This window comes from Perca flavescens, chromosome 21, assembly GCF_004354835.1.
Source record: "Perca flavescens isolate YP-PL-M2 chromosome 21, PFLA_1.0, whole genome shotgun sequence".
Classification (NCBI taxonomy): domain Eukaryota; kingdom Metazoa; phylum Chordata; class Actinopteri; order Perciformes; family Percidae; genus Perca; species Perca flavescens.
Window position 1 is genome coordinate 20,028,213 of NC_041351.1, and position 18,928 is coordinate 20,047,140.

Consider the following 18,928-nt stretch of genomic DNA (forward strand, 5'->3'; position numbering starts at 1 on the left):
TAAATTATACAAATATAACTTTTCATCCATCCATCTGATTTTTTCAAACAAGGCCACGCCCATTTGGGAGTTTCATGCCATTGGCTCAGCGTGTAATGCGATCAATAATAAACATTGTACATGGTGTTTGTTTGATTCGTACAAACACCAAAGTGTAAAAATTACATTTCAGTTTTTTTATTATTATAATTTTTTTTTTTTTTTTTAACACAGGTAAAACAAATTAGATAAGTTTTAAATTATTGAGCTTTATAGGCTACTGGTTTTAGTTACAGATTTACCATACAGATATGAGAGTGATATTGTAAAGATGTCATCAAAACAACAGACTTAGAGAGTCTTACATGTGGAGTGCGCTCTGGGCTTTGGCTGCCTCCTGTTTGGAGCTGTAGCGAATCAGAGCGGTGCCCTGGGTCAGGCCAAGGTGAAAGGTCAGAAGAGGGCCGTGCTGCATGCAGATGGTCCTCAGAGTGGAGCCATCAATCTGCAGGAATATACAAGATGGACGACGGTGAACTTAAATGGAAGATTGACGGGTTTGGGTATGAATTTCAGAGCAGCGTTTCCATGTGCTCGTTTATGATTCGTGCATGCATGAAGTGAGATAAAAAATTTTTTTTTATTGAAATAGTTACAGCTCTAGATCTTTCCAAAAACAAAGAAAATAAAAAAAATATATTACTATTTTCCCCCACGGATGTTTCAGCAGTTGTCTTTGTAAAACATTTCTGTTATTACCTGTGGTGTGAGGTTGCTGAGCACCAACCAGCAGCTTTCCCGAGAGCTGCCGTCACTCCAGGTCGAGGCTGCAGAGGCAGAGAGAGGGGGGGAGAGAGAGAGCGAGCGAGAGAGAGAGCAAACAGGGGAAAAAGTGTGAGTGGGAGTTTTCCACATTCCCTGTGAACACAATTGCACTCTGTTTTTCCCCTCGGCTTCTTAAATGTAATAAAAAATGAATAACATTCCCTGCTGCTTCCACTGAAGCTTGGCTACTCTTCCAAATCAAATATAAATGGACATTTTGGTTCAAAAGAGCACTGTGTTGTAGCTAAGCAATCAGAGCCAGTTGTTTTATCTCCTGTACATTTAAATCAGATGAATGATTCAACGAGCACTATGCCTGGATGAGGAAAAGGCAACCTTGTAACCGAAACAACATGAAAAATGCAACGGGCATTACCAGTGGTGCTCGAGCCACCGCCCCAGCCCCGGCCAGCCAATCGAGGAGCTCCGCCAGACCAAGGAGAAGGCGATGGCTGCTTTTGACTGGCTAGTCCTGGAGGTGGGCGGGAAAGCTGGGACAGCTGGTTCTGGCTGCTGCCGCGAGTCGCTTTCCAGGACTTGTGTCCGATGGGCTCTGGGGGCCAGCTGGTCTTGTAGTCTATGTACTTTGCTGTAGGGTTACAGAAAAGTGAATGAGGGTCTGGAGGGGTTGTACACTGGTAAACATTATGCCAATAGGTAGCAAAACCAGCATTGTAATCAAGAAGAACTTTGACAGAGACGCAAGTACAAGATAAAAGGCCAAGTCCGCTTTTATAATTTACAATTATTAAGATGTAATGTCGTTATGCCCATGCAGCTGAAGAGGCTTTCCCTTGTTTGACATAATCAAACCACTTTATCATTTATAATACTGCATTGAGCATACAATTTTCCGGCATTACAATTCTCCAGCTTGTTTAATCACATTTTGGAGATGGTGCATGGAGTGAGTTGCTTTAGATTATGACAGCTGAACTATCAAGTACAAGTTGTGTAAGTTGTGACTTCTATCATTCAGTTACATACAATAAATACAGTATTTTAAATACATCAAGACAATATATGTGAGGGACAATCAGAAATAGGGCAGCGACTTACGATTATTTTCATTAGCAAATCATCTGCTGATTATTTTCTCAATCAATCGATTCACTGTTTGATCTATGAAATGTCAAAGGATAGTGAAAAATAACAATTTCTCACAATCACAACTTACTAAAGCCCACAATTGAGAAGTTGGAAGTAATGAATGTTTGACATTTATGTTTGAAAAATAACCACAAACGAATAACCAATGGTTAAGTTACCGGTTATTTCCTTCGACAGTTGAGTTATCAATTAATTAACCAATCGTTTAAGCTCTAATCAGAAATGAAGACAAAGCCACACACCAGCCCAGAAATGATGTTGAGTGTGTGTGTGTGGTTACCTGAGTTGTGTGCGTGGTTGAGGGGACTGTCTGAGGCACTGTAGGGCCAGGCACCAGGTGAAGGCAGCAAGGTGTTGAGGGGAGGGGTGGGATCTGCAAACAAAAGGCACAAATATTCAAAAAACAGAATCCATATTTATGGAGACTTGTTCATTGGCTAAAAAACTATTTTGTCTAATCTTCATACAAAGCGAACACAAGCAAAACTATGAAAACAAAAAAAGATCAAAACACAAAGAAGGCTGAAAACATCTTTCTTTGTGCAACAAGGCAAGAAATGGTACCAGAAGACAAACAAAGAAGGTAAACTAAGTAACTGCTAGATATGGTGTGTTCATACATCTTATGGTACAGATAATGAGGCGGTGGAGCGGTTAAATGCTTACCAGTATTGTCTTGTAACAACTGGTGCTCAGTATCATTGAGGTTAGGGGACACTGCGTTTCCCATCATGCTCCCTGGGGTCATGTAAGGGTCAGAATCAGGGTCGACACGGTCGATTCCCTTCCAGGGCACACCAGGCTGGAACTCTAAAAAAGAAACACACATGCACATGTTGAAGCTAGTTTTATAAATAAAAAAAAAAAAAAAAAAAAAAAAAAGGTAGAGAGAACATTCCTAAATTGTTCTCCGAAACAGAAAAGACTTCTTCTCCTTTTTGTCTTATTTTAAACCTTGTGGGATCCTCTAGCGCAGGTTATAACTTTAACTATGACTTGTCATTTACCAGGGGGCCAGCTGGGCGTGGGGGTAGGCTTGGTACCCATCTTGTTGCCAGGGGTGCGATGCCAGTTGTCTCCCAGCCCGTCTCCAACCATCATGTCATACTGAGAGTAGGGCGAGCCGCCTGGCATCTTCATGGGGGGGACAGGACCTGGAAGGCAATGATAATGTAGGTTACATCACTGAATACCAGATGGGTTAACTAATGTAACCTTTATGTGACTTCACAGCTAATCCCATTAACACTATCTGCCTCAAGACCTTTATGTATTCCGCTTCTTATAAAACAACATTAGTATAACAAAACAATAACCACAACAACACAATCTTACCATTTTTGTGGAATGCATTCTCAGGTGAGGAGGTGTCTGGAGAAGAGTGTCCTTCCATCATCCATTTGAAGCGGGACTGCTGAATCCCTAGGTCCTTCATGCCCCCAGGTCCCCCCACTACAGAGCCACCCAGGTCCAGACCTGGGAGGTTCACCCCAGAACCAAACCCTGCTTAGAGGAAGAGACAGAGAACAGAGGGAAACATGAAGAGGGTTATTTTTTTAAGTAAGTAAAGGGAGAGCGAGAGATTTAGCTGCTTCTTTTTTTTCTTCTTAAACCGGTCAAAGAACAAGAACTCACCGGAATACGGCCCGAGAGTTTTCTGGTGCAGGTCAGCCACAGATCCTGCCAGGCCTGGGTGGTGCATGGTATCAACCCCGGGCAGTTTGGGACCAACACCTCCACCATGGTGGGAGGGGGAGAGTTTGGAGCTGCCGCCTAAACCCCCGACCTGTTGCTGCTGCCTCTGCTGCTGGAGCACCGCCATTATCCTGGCCAGCTAAGGAAACACGACAAAAAAAAATACAAGAGTCAGGACCTGGGAGGAGGATGTACAGAAGTGACAAAAACTGACGCTGCATTTCATTAGTGGTTCATGTCCTCGTTCACTTCCCCTCAGCGCTTCCCCTCGGGGGAATCCCACGCCGCCATCTTAAGCGTTGTTCCATTTGTCTGAAAAGCTCAAGGGAACTTGGTGAGATTGACCAATGTAGGGCTGAGGGAGCGAGTGATCCATGATGGTCACTCCAGAGGTGGATATCACCCACAATGCTTTGCAGTTATGCATTTGGTGCAAGAAAATGCATCCAGGGTTAGGTGGCAGTAATGTACAACCAGTACTGTTGGCTGACCACCAAAGAAGGAGAAGATGAATAAATTGAATAAATACATTTCGGCATTTAAGCAGAACTAATTGATAGTATGATATTGTATGTATGTGAAAAATGTAGTTAATATAACTAATGTCAGTTAATATGTATTTAGATTGTTGTACTTGTGATTTCTTAATTGCCAGCATTATCTTTAAACGCAAGAAAAAATTGTTTTTGCAAGGTAACCACTAGCAATAATATGATCCAATCATGATAGAGATCACAAACTTTCTAAATCAGAAACTCATGCAGCCTTTAAACAGGTCGAGGAGTAACTATGCTACACCAATAAGTGCCATTTCAATACCCCAATGTGGCACAAGGCACACTTAAAGTCTGGTAACAAACCCTTTGCTTTTAAGCAGTGGAGTGACAGAGGTATTTATACTTTAGACCAGCTATTCAATGAGAAAGGTATGTTGAGTTTTGAAGATATGAGAGCTAGTTTTGAGGTCCCCAGGACATCCTTTTACTTTTATCTTAGCTTAAGATCAGCCCTAAAATGTTATGGAGTACCATGGGAAAATAGTCTTGAGGAGCACCCAGTCATTAAATGGATTGTTGATTTTCCTGTGAGAGGATTAGTGTCCAGGATTTATGCTAAACTGATGCAAGCATCCATAGGAGAACTCCCAATAGTGGGGAAATGGAAGCGAGAGCTGAGCCCTGAGGGGAATGCAGTTAATTGGGAGACAGTTTGGGACAACATTTCCCACTGTTCCAAGAACCCAAATCACCAGTAGAGGTGTTGAAATTAATCAAATAATTGATGCATTGCATCGCGGACGTGGACGATGCTGCATCGATGCAGTGGGCCACCATAATCGATTATAACGCAATGACGTTGCACGTTAATTTTCCGGCCGCGGCATAAGCATTTAAATGAAAAATAACATTTTCAGTAGCCTAGCTAACCCGTTTCACACCCACACACACACGCCAAACGGCTTAGCGAAGACACGGCAGAGTGGAGAGGATCGCAAATCGAGAAGAGGAAAGAAAACACTGAGAAACATGGAGAGACGCTAGTTAGCTTGGAAACGATCTAAGTGGAATAACGAAGCTGAAGAGGTGTAGCTACACTACGGCACTTTTCCTGTCTAACAGCAGTGGTTTAGAACAAACGTCCTAGTGTGCCTGGCTAAAGTTGAAGCTAACGGACTAGCTAAAGTTCGAGCTAACGGCGGAGAGTTGCTGGTTTGGAGGACGCTGATTTTGGACCGGAGAGGACGACAGCGTGTTTCCTTGCTGAAGAGGACTTTGCCGTAGCTGGTGACTGGTTTTCGTGTTTGAGCTGCGTTTCTTGGACTAACAGCTAACTGTAAATTGGATTTCGGTGCGTTTGCTTTACTGAAGATAACGTCCTGCTGGCTGCTGCACGTCCACATGAGCCCGCAACTTTTTTCTTTTTTCTTCTCTCGGCGTGTGTGGGTGTGTGTGGGTGGTGGGTGGGTAGGTGTGGGTAGGGGTGTATTAACACAGTGGTTTAAGAGGGTTTGAGTAAGTTTTACATTGAAATGCTTTAAGGAGGAATCATGTTGTGTAGCTGGAGTGTTTTAAGTGGAAACTGATAGAGAAACGGGTAAAGGGGTAGCTACGGTGTAATATTTTTAAGAAATATTGCAGTTAGCATATTTGAAGGGTGTGATTTGTAATATGCTTTTTTTTGTTATTCAATCTAACGGCTAAATGTTATTTATACATTTAAGTTATTGTTCAGTAAACAGTACCTTTTTTGTTAAAGAGTTGTGTGGGGACAGTTATTTCAATACAGCACAACAGATTTGCTGGTTAAAAGTAAGGTGGTATATGACTAATCCAAAATAGGTAAACCTTTGTGGTAGCTACTTTAAAGAAATGAACCCAAACACCTATTCCCACTCCCTATTGCACGATCTGTCAACCTGAAAAAACTGGAACTTTCCTGCATATGGTCTGGGAGTGTGAACAGGTGCATGAGTTCTGGAATAAAACAACATCAATAATATCTGATGTGATAGGATGTCGAATTCCTACTGACCCGATTGTTTTGTTACTTAATGACGACTCTAAATTACACCTGCTTGGGAGACAGAAGAAAATTTGGCTAGCCAGTTCAACTGCATCTAAGAAAATTATAGCTCAACTCAGACTCAATGACCTCAACCCCACAAGAAGTAGAGGAGAGTGATTAGGCAAGGTGTGATTTCTGTTTGTTTTGTTTTCCTCGAGACCACAGAGGGTGGGGGGTGGGAGAGGGTTTTTGTTCTTGTTCAATTTGTGTTTCTCTTCTGTGCACCATCTGCTATAACTTGTCACACGTTGTGTAATTTGTTTTGTATGTCTGAAGGTGCCAATGAAAAATTGATCACAAAAAAAAAAAAAAAAAAAAAACTCATGCATACCAAGCCTCATTGAAAAATGAGTCTGCAGGTATTTATGATGATTTGTAAAATGCACTTATAACACATTTCATAAATATTTGTATAGCGCCTTTCACACAAGAAATGCTTTACATCAAGGGAATGACATGACATAAGCAGACAGAACAAACATAAAAACAGCGATAGAATGCCGGTTAATGGAAAAAAAGATGGAAAATAAAACACACTTGAAGCAGCAGCGCTTAGCCTACAACTGGCCGCGATCCATATAGTTTGGACTGAAAGTGAACAAGGGCAGGTGTGTTCCATTTATATCCCTGCTCCTGTCCCACCCACTTTCACTCTGCTCTCCAAGTGGCCTCCGTGCAATGTATGCTGCTACATGATATCGAGGGCTGAGGGGCTGTTCAACCACTAATGAAACGCAACACCAGTGAAATGTGTTTATGTGTACCTGTTGAGGGTCAGTCTGCTGCCGCACGTTCGGCGTGAACTTCCTCTGGTTTTGCAGTAGCTGCTGCGGTTGCGGCTGCTGCTGCTGCTGCTGGAGGAGGAGCTGACAAGCCTGAACGAACACAGTCAGAGCGAAACAGAAAAAGAAATGAGGAGGAGTGAGATGGCAACAGAGACAAAAATGCAATCTGCACAGCAATTTTAAAGCTTTGCATTGACAAACCAACGTGTCAACTGAGTACTATGTAGAGCTGGCTCCACTGTGAGTCAGAGATGTAGCAAAATACATTTGTATCACAAACTTTTGACTTTGATGGTGACAGGGTTACTACACCGTTTCAATTTCCAAAATAAATATTTTTCACCTAGTTACTTCACCTAGTGATTTCATGTATTTTGTGGGTGAAAATGTGAGATGCAGAGAGAGTAAAAATCACAATTTGTTGATATTTACTGTATTACACAAAATGTACAATCATATGTGAAAAGTATGAAACCTTTTTTGTGAAACTTTCAAACGGTCATATATAATATCATATAATTTCTCCATATATTTCCAGACTCAGCAGACCTGTGACGGAACTCTGAGATGTATAGTGCTGCTTCTTACCAGCTGAAACTGGATGTGAGGTGGGTAGATGCTGCTGAGCATGGCGATATGCTGGGGGGACAGCTGTGGAGGGAACACACCTCCCCCGACTCCTGCCACGCCGCCAACACCCCCCACGCTCCCGCTGGGAGGGGGCATCTGCTTCAGCACAGAGCCTGGCACCTGGAGACAGACACAACGGCAGGCAAGCACACCTGTTACCACAGAAACACTTTGGTGCTGTAACCACTAGCAACCACATTAGCTTACTGCTTCTCCCTGATTAACAATGATTCTCTTTTATGTTCTCATTAACTGTTAACAAGTGCCTTGACTCAAGTGAGTGAATGGAATTGATTGCTAAAAAAAGACATGTATTTCACTTTGTATTTGTATTCTTTAGAATTAAGCGGGGAAACATGTCCTGAAGAGAGATTATGCACTCTAGGGACCGCACTGACAAATAGACACTATGCACACTGCAAGCAGAGCACATTGTGTAAGCTCATACACAAGAATCAGACCATTAGAAACTATGTCAGAAGATTTACAGCACAAAGACGAGTAATGTATGCAATTATCTGATCGAGTGTGTTTATCCCACATTGGAGCCTATTTACAAATAAAGGTTTCCCCACCAGCCTCACTGCAAGATCTCATCTTATAAATTAATATCAATGAAGTTCATGAAGATACAAATGTCAAAAGCAGATGTCTACATTGCATTTCCCTACAAAATACGAGTTACCAGCTTATCATAACAAGTGAGTCATAGAAATTGCTCACACAAGCATGAATGTAGAGGTGGACATTGCAACATTTAAAACTTCCAAGTTAAGAAGTAATTATGCGTTTAATTGCTTACTTAGGAGCAAACAAACTGTGGAGATTACTTGCTTCACAACCAACACAGTCAACCCACATACTTCCTGTGTCAATGCTAGGTGTAGACATGTAAACATGTAGACAGCTGGGAAGCTGGGAATACTGATCACAGAATAAAAGCAAAAGCATTGGTACCTGAGGTGACAGGAACTGATGAGGCACTTGCGCTCGTATCCCTGGGGACTGGTTTATGGGTGGGACACTTGGCTGGTGTCTTGACTGAGCCATCCCTCCACTACTGCCAAAGATACTGTGACTGCCCTGTGATCGAAGATGGAAAATGAAATCTTAGAGAGGACCCATAAAAGTGCAGACAAATACATGAAGAACATACACATTACACAGAACATGACAGACTGGAGCAGGACAATTTGGGGGTATAATTGTATGATTACTTTTTCGAAAATGTAAAATCTACAAGAATATAATGTAAGAAATGGTAGGACAGAAACAAGAGGCGTGGTTATCTTACTTGTCTAAAGGGAATAGTGTGGTTGAAGAGGGAATGGGGCTTGTAGACAGTGGGTGGTGAATACAGAGAGCAAGGACCCTCCTCCCCAAGGCACCAATCCTGATTGGTCAAAGGCAAGGTCTGTCACAGTGACAGCCAATGGAAGACCAATTTGAGTGGTGGTGAAGGAGGGGGGTGGGGGGTAGGGGAAGAGTGAGACACGGAGGAATGGGGCAGACCAGCAAGAAAAGGTAGAATCACAAGAGGAAATAAAGAAGAGTAAGAAAGGACAAACTGTTATCTAGACATAAGAAAGACATAGAAGAAAAAGATGCCAAAGGTGGCAGTGAGACATTACCTTGTCATAGTAGGACCCAGCATCGCCAGGTGCTGCCTCTTTGGAACCAGGTGGACGATAAGCCATCCCCCCTCCTCCCCTTCCTCCTTTCCTCATGTCTCCATTGTAATCGTTCATCCCCATTCCCATGCCTCTTTTCTCCGCATCCATCTTCTTCTCCTGTAGAGAACCTGGTGCCAGGTCAATGTTTGGGCCACTGGGATCATCATTCTGTCCGGCAGAAAAGGCCAAAATTATCAATATTAACATTGTCATGTAGAAATAACCAACCTGCCAAACGCCTGCATATTTTGGCTAATAAGTGTGTGGGTACCAAGTTTATTATAGTTTTGCATTTTTCATGAGTTTTTATTTTAATTTTGTTTTGACTTTTTGTTTAAAATTTCAGTTTACTTATAATTAGTTTTTAAAGTGGGTTTGCTAGTTAAGTTTAATTTTTTGAAAATGCTTAGTTTTAGTTTTTATTAGTTTTAGTTTTTTTTGTAATATGGGTTATTTGTCAAGGGCAAGATTCAAAAAGTTCAGAAAAAGTATTGTGTAATAACTCAAAAACATCAATTTTAGAAATATGTTTTCACAATGTCGTCAACAATAACACCAGTACATAAAATGTACATATGATTAGCACAAGTATGTAAACAGTCTGAACAAAACGCCACAGTAAGTGCAAAATGTGTAAGTGACGTGTAACCTAAATAGCCAATAGACTAAAGAAGATATATGAACTTTGGTTCGCGTAAAGTGGCGAACTTTTTGAAGTCAATTGACTCACACAGTTGTGTAGACATTCCAGTATAAATTTTTCAATTTCAAATTTTATTTATAGTATCAAATCATAAGAAAAGTTCTCTCGAGACACTTTACAGATAGAGTTGGTCTAGACCCCACTCTATAATTTACAAAGACCCAACAATTCCAGTAATTCCCAAAAGAGCAAGCATTTAGTGTGACAGCGGTGAGGAAAAACTCCCTTTTATGCAGAAACCTTAAGTGGTGAGGAAAACTTCCTTTTAGGGAGAAACCTCGGACAGACCCAGGCTCTTGGTGGGCGGTTGTCTGCCGGTGCCGGTTGGGGGCGTGATGAACAGTGGCAATTATAGTCGCAACAAAGATAACGGAACTATTACTAGAAATAGTAGTTGCTATAGTAGTTTGTGGCGTAGCGGGGCATTGCAGAGTGTAGCAGAGCATAGCATGACGTAAGGGGGCATTGCAGGGTGTAGCAGAGCATAGCATGACGTAGCAGGGCACTGCAGGGCCTAGCTGGACGTAGGTGGGTTAACACACATAATAACCCATTGTTGGCCCTGTACCAGGGTTAGCTTCTGTTTCGGGGAAAGGGGGCTTTGCATTCTCCTTTACTTTGTTAAGGTAAGCTAGGTAAGCCTCCTTGTGTGCACTTCTCAAATTCGTGGGATTTTTCCCTTTAATAAATTGTCCACATAAGTTACCACCTTCCACTGCAAGGCACTTGCTTTTATCTGACACAGTCATAATCAAATAGGACTCCGCCGCTTTCTTCCGACTTTAGGTACTGCCATGATGCCGGGCGAGGGGCATGGACTATGCGGTCTTCAATTTGACGTGGAATGTCAGAATTTCTGGGTTCCTAGTTGGAAACTATATAGATCTATGGCATAGACTGTATAAAACAGGTCTGTGGTCGGAAAGGTCAACTCTGAAAGATCGTGTTTACATTATTTGCTCTATGAAAGACATTGACGAAGAAGAAAGCTAAGGTCATTTACTCAATCATTTTTTTTAATTTGTTTTGTAAACAGACATTACAGTTTTAGTTAGTTATGGTTTTTTGTAATGCCTTGTTTTTATTTTTATTTCAGTTGACAATGTTTTTTCCCACCTAGTTTTCGTTATTTTGTTCGTTTTCGTTAAGGATAATAACCCTGGTGGGTACAAAACAAGGCATCTGAAAAAAAAAAAAAAAGGAAGGTTTTGATGTTTCCTTGCCACAATAACACTCAGCTGATGAGTAAAAGGTGAAAAAAAATGTCATCTTACCAGCAGCCCCATGTTGGAGAACTGTCTGTTGATGGGGCTCATCCACGAGTCCCCTCCACCAGCTTTCAGTGGACCCTTAGAGACAAATACAAAGTCAGCAGACAATGATTTCACAAGTTCTACAAGGGTTTTAAGAGATACATTATAATTTAGATTTAATACAATAAGCTTGCCATACAAAACCAGTGGAAGATATTTTCCCAGAGTGGGTCAAATTCATAAAATCAGCTACTTTCCACTTCTACTTAGTTCATCTTGTGTCTACGAGATGGTATAGTGGCTAAATAGTGACATAAAATACATCCATGCCTTAATTGGACTATACTTCATAATTCTAAAAACTGAACTATCCCCTTAAGAATTATTTACCAACATGAAGGTTGCAGGTCCCAAAGTGTTGTGCCTTTGTTTTTTGGAATACATCTTTAATTTTTTTGTTATGCTTTTCCTTTATCAAGATTTATTTTCACCACCCACCTTGTTGCTGGGCTTCTTCCCAGTGTGGTTCTGTCCCCAGCCCCCATTGCTTCCCTGTCCCCAAGACGAGCCGCTTCCCTGGGAGCCGGCGCTGTTCCACATGCCACCGCCGCCACCCTCCTCCTCCTCCTCCCAGCTTGAGTGACGCGAGGCAGCCACAGAGCCCTCTTTGTCTCCCCAGCCATCTTGCATAGACTTTGAACCTGTAGGTGAAAAAAAAAGTAATACTAAATGCCACTATCAGACAGTGAAAAAGAAATTAACAGATCTGAAATTAAAATGCATTTCTATGTTTTTTTTTTACCAATGGACTATTAAGCATGCCAATGTTACAAATGCAATGCATCAAAAATATTTAGGTTAACCTGGCACAACCAACACAATCCTCAAAATCTGATTGTATGGATATCCAGTAGATACCATATTTGATTCAAATTCATTTCAAGGTGTTTTCACCTCATATGCTCATATGTTTTTATTTGATTTTCTAACCAGATTTGGTGGGGATGGGAGAAGGGTTTCCCCAGCCCGTTGTCTTCCCTCCAACATCATCAGGCTCTCCCCAGCCAGTAGGGGCATCAGTAGTCTTTCCCCAAGCTGCCGTGCCAGTGTCTACTGAAGGACTAGTTGGAGAAGTGCCACTCCAACCTGATGGACCTGCAGACACACAAGGACAACACAGGTTAAGATGGAGCAAACTGGTAGAGACCCTTTATGTAAGGACACAATGGTTTCTTCTCAATTCCAGTCCAACGTCTAGACTCTGCACACGCAGACTGAGCTGTGTTTTGTTTACGTAGTAATCTGCGTCTAGTCTGTGCACGTTTACAGGGGTTAGCAACAAAAAGCTATGGCAACTCTCTTTCTCACATGTACTTTTTTGATGAGTTAATGGCTTGACATTGATCCAAAATGCATATCAAAATCAAAGCATCTTCTCTGCAGTCAGAGTATTACCCAGTGAATAGTCACTGACAGAAAATGTGTTTTTACCTCAGCTGTACTCAGTTAGAGCACCCACTGAAGCTACAGTACTGTAGCTGAGTCATGATAATGTGGTTTTGAGATGAAAGTGCAGAGATAGCAAGCAGGTGGCTGGCTGAAAAAGAAATACATTTTTGTTTTGATACGCTAAACGTCCATGCTAATCTATAAACAGCAGATCAACCTTTCCTGTAACCGCTGCATTTGTAGTAATGCATTTTTGAGTTGTTAACTTCTTTGTGATTTTCCACAGACAGCCGATAAAGAACATTTGTCAAAATGCTTCAACACCTTGAGCTGCCAAATTGTGTCAGCTGATTCAGAAACACACTCCAATTCACACATCAGGGTTTTTCCTGGCTCAGACTGGGCCTTTGAGGGGACACATATGAAGTGGGGGGTCTGGGGGTCATGCCCCAGGAAATTTTGAGTGTCAAAGACTTCATTTCCTACATTCTAATACATTTTCAGGCACAAATGTATGGTAAAAACATCTTAATTTATGTCAAGGAAAATGCTAAATTCTGGTGGCAGGTAACAATATTTTTTTCTATTTTTAAATATTGATCAAAAAATTGTGAGTGATGTTGAATAGCCTATAGGCCTACAGTAGTGTAACGGACCTCCCCTACAGTTCGGCATGCATTTGAACCGCGGATTAATTGCAAATGTAACCATCATAGTGTGAAATACAGTTTAACTGCTGCTGTAACATGAACGGCAGAGAGGCGGAGCGAGACGACGTCTCTGCAGCTTATTCAGGGAGTCAGGGCAATGCCGCCAAAGCACTCGAAACTTTGGTTTTCATGCATACTAACGTACGACTCACATCAGGTGTTAAAACAAACTGTGCCAAAACGTTGGAAAAAATATTTAACGCTACCACGAGTTTTTATTTTATACTGATAGACGGCGCACACAGAGAGAGAGAGCGAGAGAGAGCGAGAGCGAGAGCGAGAGAGAGAGAGAGAGCTCTGCGTCTGTCAGCAGCAGTTTCTTGCTGTGCCGCCAGTCCCAAGAGCAGCATGGTCACCGGGAGAGTCTGGTACAGTCTGACTCTGCAAACGGAGATACCATTAGCGCTATACAGCGGAGCGTTCAGATCCAGTCAAACCATTGCCAGCTGCATGTGTATATACACAGTAGTGACTAGGGCTGGGCGATAAATCGATTTCATCGATTAACTCAAATGTGTAGTTAACGTCGAATTGTTTAAATGAAAATCCGTTTTCTCCTTAACATTCAACGACGCTCCCCTCTGGGCTCCCGTAGTTCCGAACAGGCTCAGCCCTCCCCCAGCGTGTTTGCCATAGAGATACACAAACAACATGGCAGTGACAGGGACTAACATTAGTTCTTTTCTTACTAGTTGTTTCATTACTTTATTAACCGTAATCTCCGCCGAAATGACCGGCAGCTCTTGGCGCTCTGTACCCGGCTGACAGTCACCTATTCTCGGATAACTGAACCACCAACTACCGCTGACCTGACGGAACATCGGAGCCGGTGTTGAGGAACTCTGTTGCGGTTCAACACATCTACTAAATGCCACTGATACGGCCGAGCTGTGACGGAGGTCTGTAGCGGCTTAAACAATTAGTAATCGCCGCTCTGTAGCACGGAGCTCCTCTTCGATGTTTTTTTTACCGCTAGTTACTACGAAGGAGCTTGCTAGAGGTATGCTACATTCATGAGACCATGTGATGTTAATGTACGTTACTCAGCAACAGGTGAAAATAGGGGCAAGGTTGCGCGACTAAAGTCAAAATGATTTGAACGAGAAGTGAATTACCTGTATGTGTGAAAACAGCTGTTGTTTTGTTGTTGAATGCATGTGTGAATGGTTTGGTGAATAGTTTGTTAATTTTATTTTTTTGGAAGACAATTTTCACTGACATAATGAGACCGTTTTCTTATTGCAGGAATCTGAATCCTTCACATTGTATAAGTAATCAATACTTCCCAATTTCCCTCCAGCAAAATACGACATATACTACCATAAGATGAACTGCGGTTCTAAACCTTACATCCTCTGTAAATGCTTCTGTAAACAAAATGTTTTAACAAAATGTAGCTTATAATACAAGTTGAAAGTTTTAATTGATATTTCAGTTCTTCTGAAAGAGTGTAAAAAAAGAAAAGTCAATAAAATAGGTTTGCTATTTAGGACATCTTTTCTCAATGAACTTTATTAAATGGAACCTATTAGCTTTTCCATATTTTCTGTCATATCTATAATGTTACAATGTCGAATTTGAATGTCAAAAGCATCAAATAATGAGGTTAATGTCATACAAGGAAATCCTTGTGAGCTAAAACCTCAGATTTCCCAGTGTTCGGAATGCTCCACTTTCCATGTTTTTCATCTGCTTTTGGGGGGGGGTAACGTTATTGCAGCGTTTATTGCCACAATTACTGGAGCTACAGCCAACGCCAGAGAAGCTGTAATCTTGGCTACCAATGTTGTTAATTTCTCCCCAATTTCGGGTCACATTACTGTTGAAACACATCCGGTTGGGTAGTATTGGGTTCAAAAGCCTTCATTGGTGTTTGCATGGTACAAAGGAGCGCTGATACGGAAATCAGAGCAGACTGGGCTTTTTCAGGAGGGGGGCTTAAAGAGACAGGCACTCCAACAGACCTTCTCATACGGAGGGTAAATTCAGGTGCATTTGGCCATGGGCAGTATGAGAACATGCGTTCTAGTAGAAACACAAAATACATATGTGAACTAGGGCTGCACGATTTGGAGAAAAAGTCATATTGCGATTGACAATGCTGCGATTATGATATAATTGTTTCATGAGTTTACTTAATTATCAAGGAAAATGCAGAAAATAAGCTACTAAAATTTTGAAATGTGTATTTTTTTTACTTGAAAACAAAGTCAAACAAGCATAAGAAATAGCCTACATAAACAAAAAAGTGCAATACTTTTTTAAATAACTTCATATTTTGGAAAATTAAATAAAAATGGTTATTAAATGAATACATTTGTTTACTCAAACCGCAAAAATGTTGCGGTTATGTAATCGTACAGAGTAACATCGCGATTGCAATTAGATTAATCGTGCAGCCGTAGTATTAACCTTAAAATGCTATACAATAGGTCCCCTTTAAGCAACATATGAAATAAGTTTTCCCTTTATGACAATTTCAAAATCACTGTACTATGGTCAAGTTCACAGTTTGTGGCGTCTTACCTATAGCTGAAGTTTTTCCAGGTCCATGGCCAGTGTTGAAGTCTCGGTTACCTCCTAGCCCTGCGGCCTGCCTGCTAGGCTGCTGCTGTATCGGAGGTGCCTGTGGTTGCTGTTGTTGAGCCTGAGGCTGAGGCTGGTCATGCGGCTGCTGCCCAGCAGGGGCGCTGTTCTTATCCCACAGGTTGACCGGCTTGTAGTTGTAATGGGTTGGGTCTCCCCATGCTGATGTTCCATCATCTATCTCGTTCTTCCTGCTTATAGACTGCGGTGAGGGTTCCTCCCAGCCGCTGGGTTCAGAAGTGCTTCCACCCCCTATGGAGCCACCAGGGATGGGCCCCGAGGTCCAGCCTGAGCTTTGGTTCTGATTCTGGGCTTGAGAGATGGGTTTCCTCCCCCCGACTCCTTGCATAGCCCCTTGGTCCAACGCTTGCTGTCGCTGTGGATGCTGATTGCGGGGCTGCGATTGTTGCAGTTGTGCCGGTGGGCCTGTGATGGAGCCCGGCTGGCTGTTTGGCATCTGGTGCATTTTGTTTCCTCCACTCCAACTTTGATGGGGTTTGGACCCCATGCCCCCAGCAACACCCACCCCCCCTCCTCCTCCACTCCCTCCTCCCCCTGTGCCCCCTGCTCCCCAGGTTCTCCGAGGAGCACCATCATCCCAGCTCCCCCAACTACCCACACCTGAATCCCCACCTGAGTTTCCTCCTCCATTCTTCCTCTCATTCTCCCATCCCCCTCCTCCGCTATTTGATTTAGACTGTTGCTCTCCCCAATCCCTACCTGCCCCAGCCTTCGGTCCTGATCCCCACCCACTCCCTCCTCCATTCCCTCCCATTTCTTTCCACCCCCCTGTCCCTTTCTCCTCCTTATTTCCTCCCCAGCCTCCACTCACTGGGTCTCCCTGTTGCCCAAGATCACCCCATCCTCCTCCATTTCCTCCTCTACTACTGTCTCTCCATTCCTCATTCCCCCAGCCCTTTGCCTGCTGGCCATCCCCAGCCCCCATCCCTCCTCCACCCCAGCCTGTAGCCTTCCCCTGCTGGCTATGTCCTGGCATTGCCCCTGACCCTATACCAGGTCCCGTTGTGTTCACTGGCCCAGATTGTGAGACGCCAAGATTCCTCATGTTGGGGCCTGACGGTGGTGGGGCTCTCCCAGACAGAGAGGCCCCACTACTGCTACTGTTGCTGCTGCTTTCCCAGCCCTCTACGGGGGACGCAGCAGATGGAACCAGGGAAGGACTGACCCCTGGACCCATAGAATCAGTCATTAGAGTTCTGGGTCCTCCAGAATACTGAGAAGAACCACCAAGAGAAGATGCGTGTTTCGATGTAGTTGATGACGATCCACCTTTAATCTGTCCTCCATGTTCTTCAAACTCCCAGGACGTGTTTTGTCGGATCTGTGTTTGGCCCCAGCCTGTGTTGGACAGGACCCGAGGGTCCAAATCAGACCGGCTAAGCAGGTTCTGTAAGGCAGCTTCAGCGTTAGGTGCAGAGCGGGGAGGAGGTCGACTGTGACTACTGTTAGACCTGCTCCCGTTTCTGGAATTTCCACCACTGGATGAGGATCCTCCCTGTGCTCCCTGTCTGTCTACTCCCCCACCCCATTCCCCTGTTTCACTCTCCCCCTTTTGATTGTCCCAAGCTCTGGTTGTAGTGGTGGCTGTTGAGGAAGAGGAGGAGGTGGCAGGGGGGTTGCCAGCTGTGCTGCCCCCACTACTGCTGCTGTTACTGCTGCAGGCTCCACCAATTCCATCACCTCCTGGATTAGCTCCACCAGTACTGGTGGAGCTCCCACCCCAATCAACACCAGAAACCCCTCTCTCCCCTCCTACTCCTGCTGACCCCCACCCTCCCTGAGATACCCCGGAGGTTTGACTACTGTTTGCCCCAGTTCCAGCACTGCCCCAAGCATTTACCCCAGTAGTGGAACTCTGATACCCCCAACCAGATGTCCCATTATCTCCTTCAGCAGCTCCGAATCCCCCTGTGCCACCTGCTCCACCCTCCCATCCATCAGTTCTTGAGGCACCCGTTTTGGAGTTAGCTGCAGGGTAAGAAGACTGGCCTCTCCATGAGGAGGTGAGGCTGTGGTCTCCCACACTCATCTCGCCTCCTCCAACACCACGGTCCATTCCCCCAATTCCTTCCCCCCCTGCGATTTTTGGTCCCGCTGATTCGCTGTCCCACTTCCCCCCTCCCATCTCTCTGTCTCGTGATTGCATTTGGTGAAGTTGCCGCTGATGGGTGCTTGATTGATTCACAGATAAAGGTGGGTGACCCCCCAGCACCCCGACTGCCGCGCCTCCCAGCCCCAGGCCCAGGGAAGCGGAGTTGTTGGCAGACAAAGACCCTACAGGGCCCTGGTGATGGAAGGAAGATGGACCTCCCTCCCCTGCAGCAGCGGGCCCATCCTGCTGCACCAGGGCAGGCCAGGCCGAAGGGTTGGCATTTGGATTGAAGTTGGCACCTGGAATCCCACTGCTGCCTTCGACGGGGCCACTGGCGTCATGGCTCCCTGGCACAGCGGAGGCTTTGGAAAGTGAGGAGGGCTGTTGTAGCAGAGGCCCAGCTGCAGCTACCGCATTCCCTCCTCCAAGATGACCCTGGGAGGCAGCCATCCCCCACGCCACACCGTTGGACGACTGCATACATTCATTGGGCAAAGAGAACGAGGAAGTGGGTGAGGATTGGTTGCCAGAGGCACTAATGCTGTTCACAGGCATTCCGTTGTTGCTGCTGCCCCCTCCAGCCCCGGTGAAAGAAGCTCCTCCTCCATCACTGCCAGCGATGCTAGGCCATTCCTCCAGGTCGTTGCCATCAACGATCACCTTCTCCCTGCCCTGAGAGGAGGCCTGGCTGCCTGAGCTCGCCCCCCACATGGAATTTGCATAATTAGAAGTAGTAGTAGAAGCAGCAACTGATGATGAGGTGAGGGCCAATGAGGAGGCAGCTGCACCAGAATCTGAAAAATCAAATCCCACAGAGAGAAACTTTAGGGGTCAAAGGAAGAAAGAAATTAT

At 44.1% G+C, this 18,928-nt stretch overlaps 1 protein-coding gene across 1 annotated transcript in view; it reads right to left on the reverse strand.

The window, feature by feature from the left end:
* The window catches only part of tnrc6ba (trinucleotide repeat containing adaptor 6Ba), a 29,023-nt gene that overhangs the window by 3,233 nt on the left and 6,862 nt on the right, over positions 1–18,928 (reverse strand). The window contains exons 6-22 of the mRNA XM_028568582.1: positions 15,904–18,870; positions 12,209–12,373; positions 11,717–11,919; positions 11,240–11,314; positions 9,221–9,430; positions 8,884–9,003; positions 8,547–8,672; positions 7,548–7,709; positions 6,939–7,049; positions 3,550–3,748; positions 3,250–3,420; positions 2,922–3,068; positions 2,581–2,724; positions 2,195–2,287; positions 1,181–1,393; positions 739–806; positions 345–484 (exon numbers count right to left, since the gene is read on the reverse strand). Coding sequence (XP_028424383.1) covers positions 345–484; positions 739–806; positions 1,181–1,393; positions 2,195–2,287; positions 2,581–2,724; positions 2,922–3,068; positions 3,250–3,420; positions 3,550–3,748; positions 6,939–7,049; positions 7,548–7,709; positions 8,547–8,672; positions 8,884–9,003; positions 9,221–9,430; positions 11,240–11,314; positions 11,717–11,919; positions 12,209–12,373; positions 15,904–18,870 — 5,314 coding nt within the window. The remainder of the gene's footprint in view (positions 1–344; positions 485–738; positions 807–1,180; positions 1,394–2,194; positions 2,288–2,580; positions 2,725–2,921; positions 3,069–3,249; positions 3,421–3,549; positions 3,749–6,938; positions 7,050–7,547; positions 7,710–8,546; positions 8,673–8,883; positions 9,004–9,220; positions 9,431–11,239; positions 11,315–11,716; positions 11,920–12,208; positions 12,374–15,903; positions 18,871–18,928) is intronic.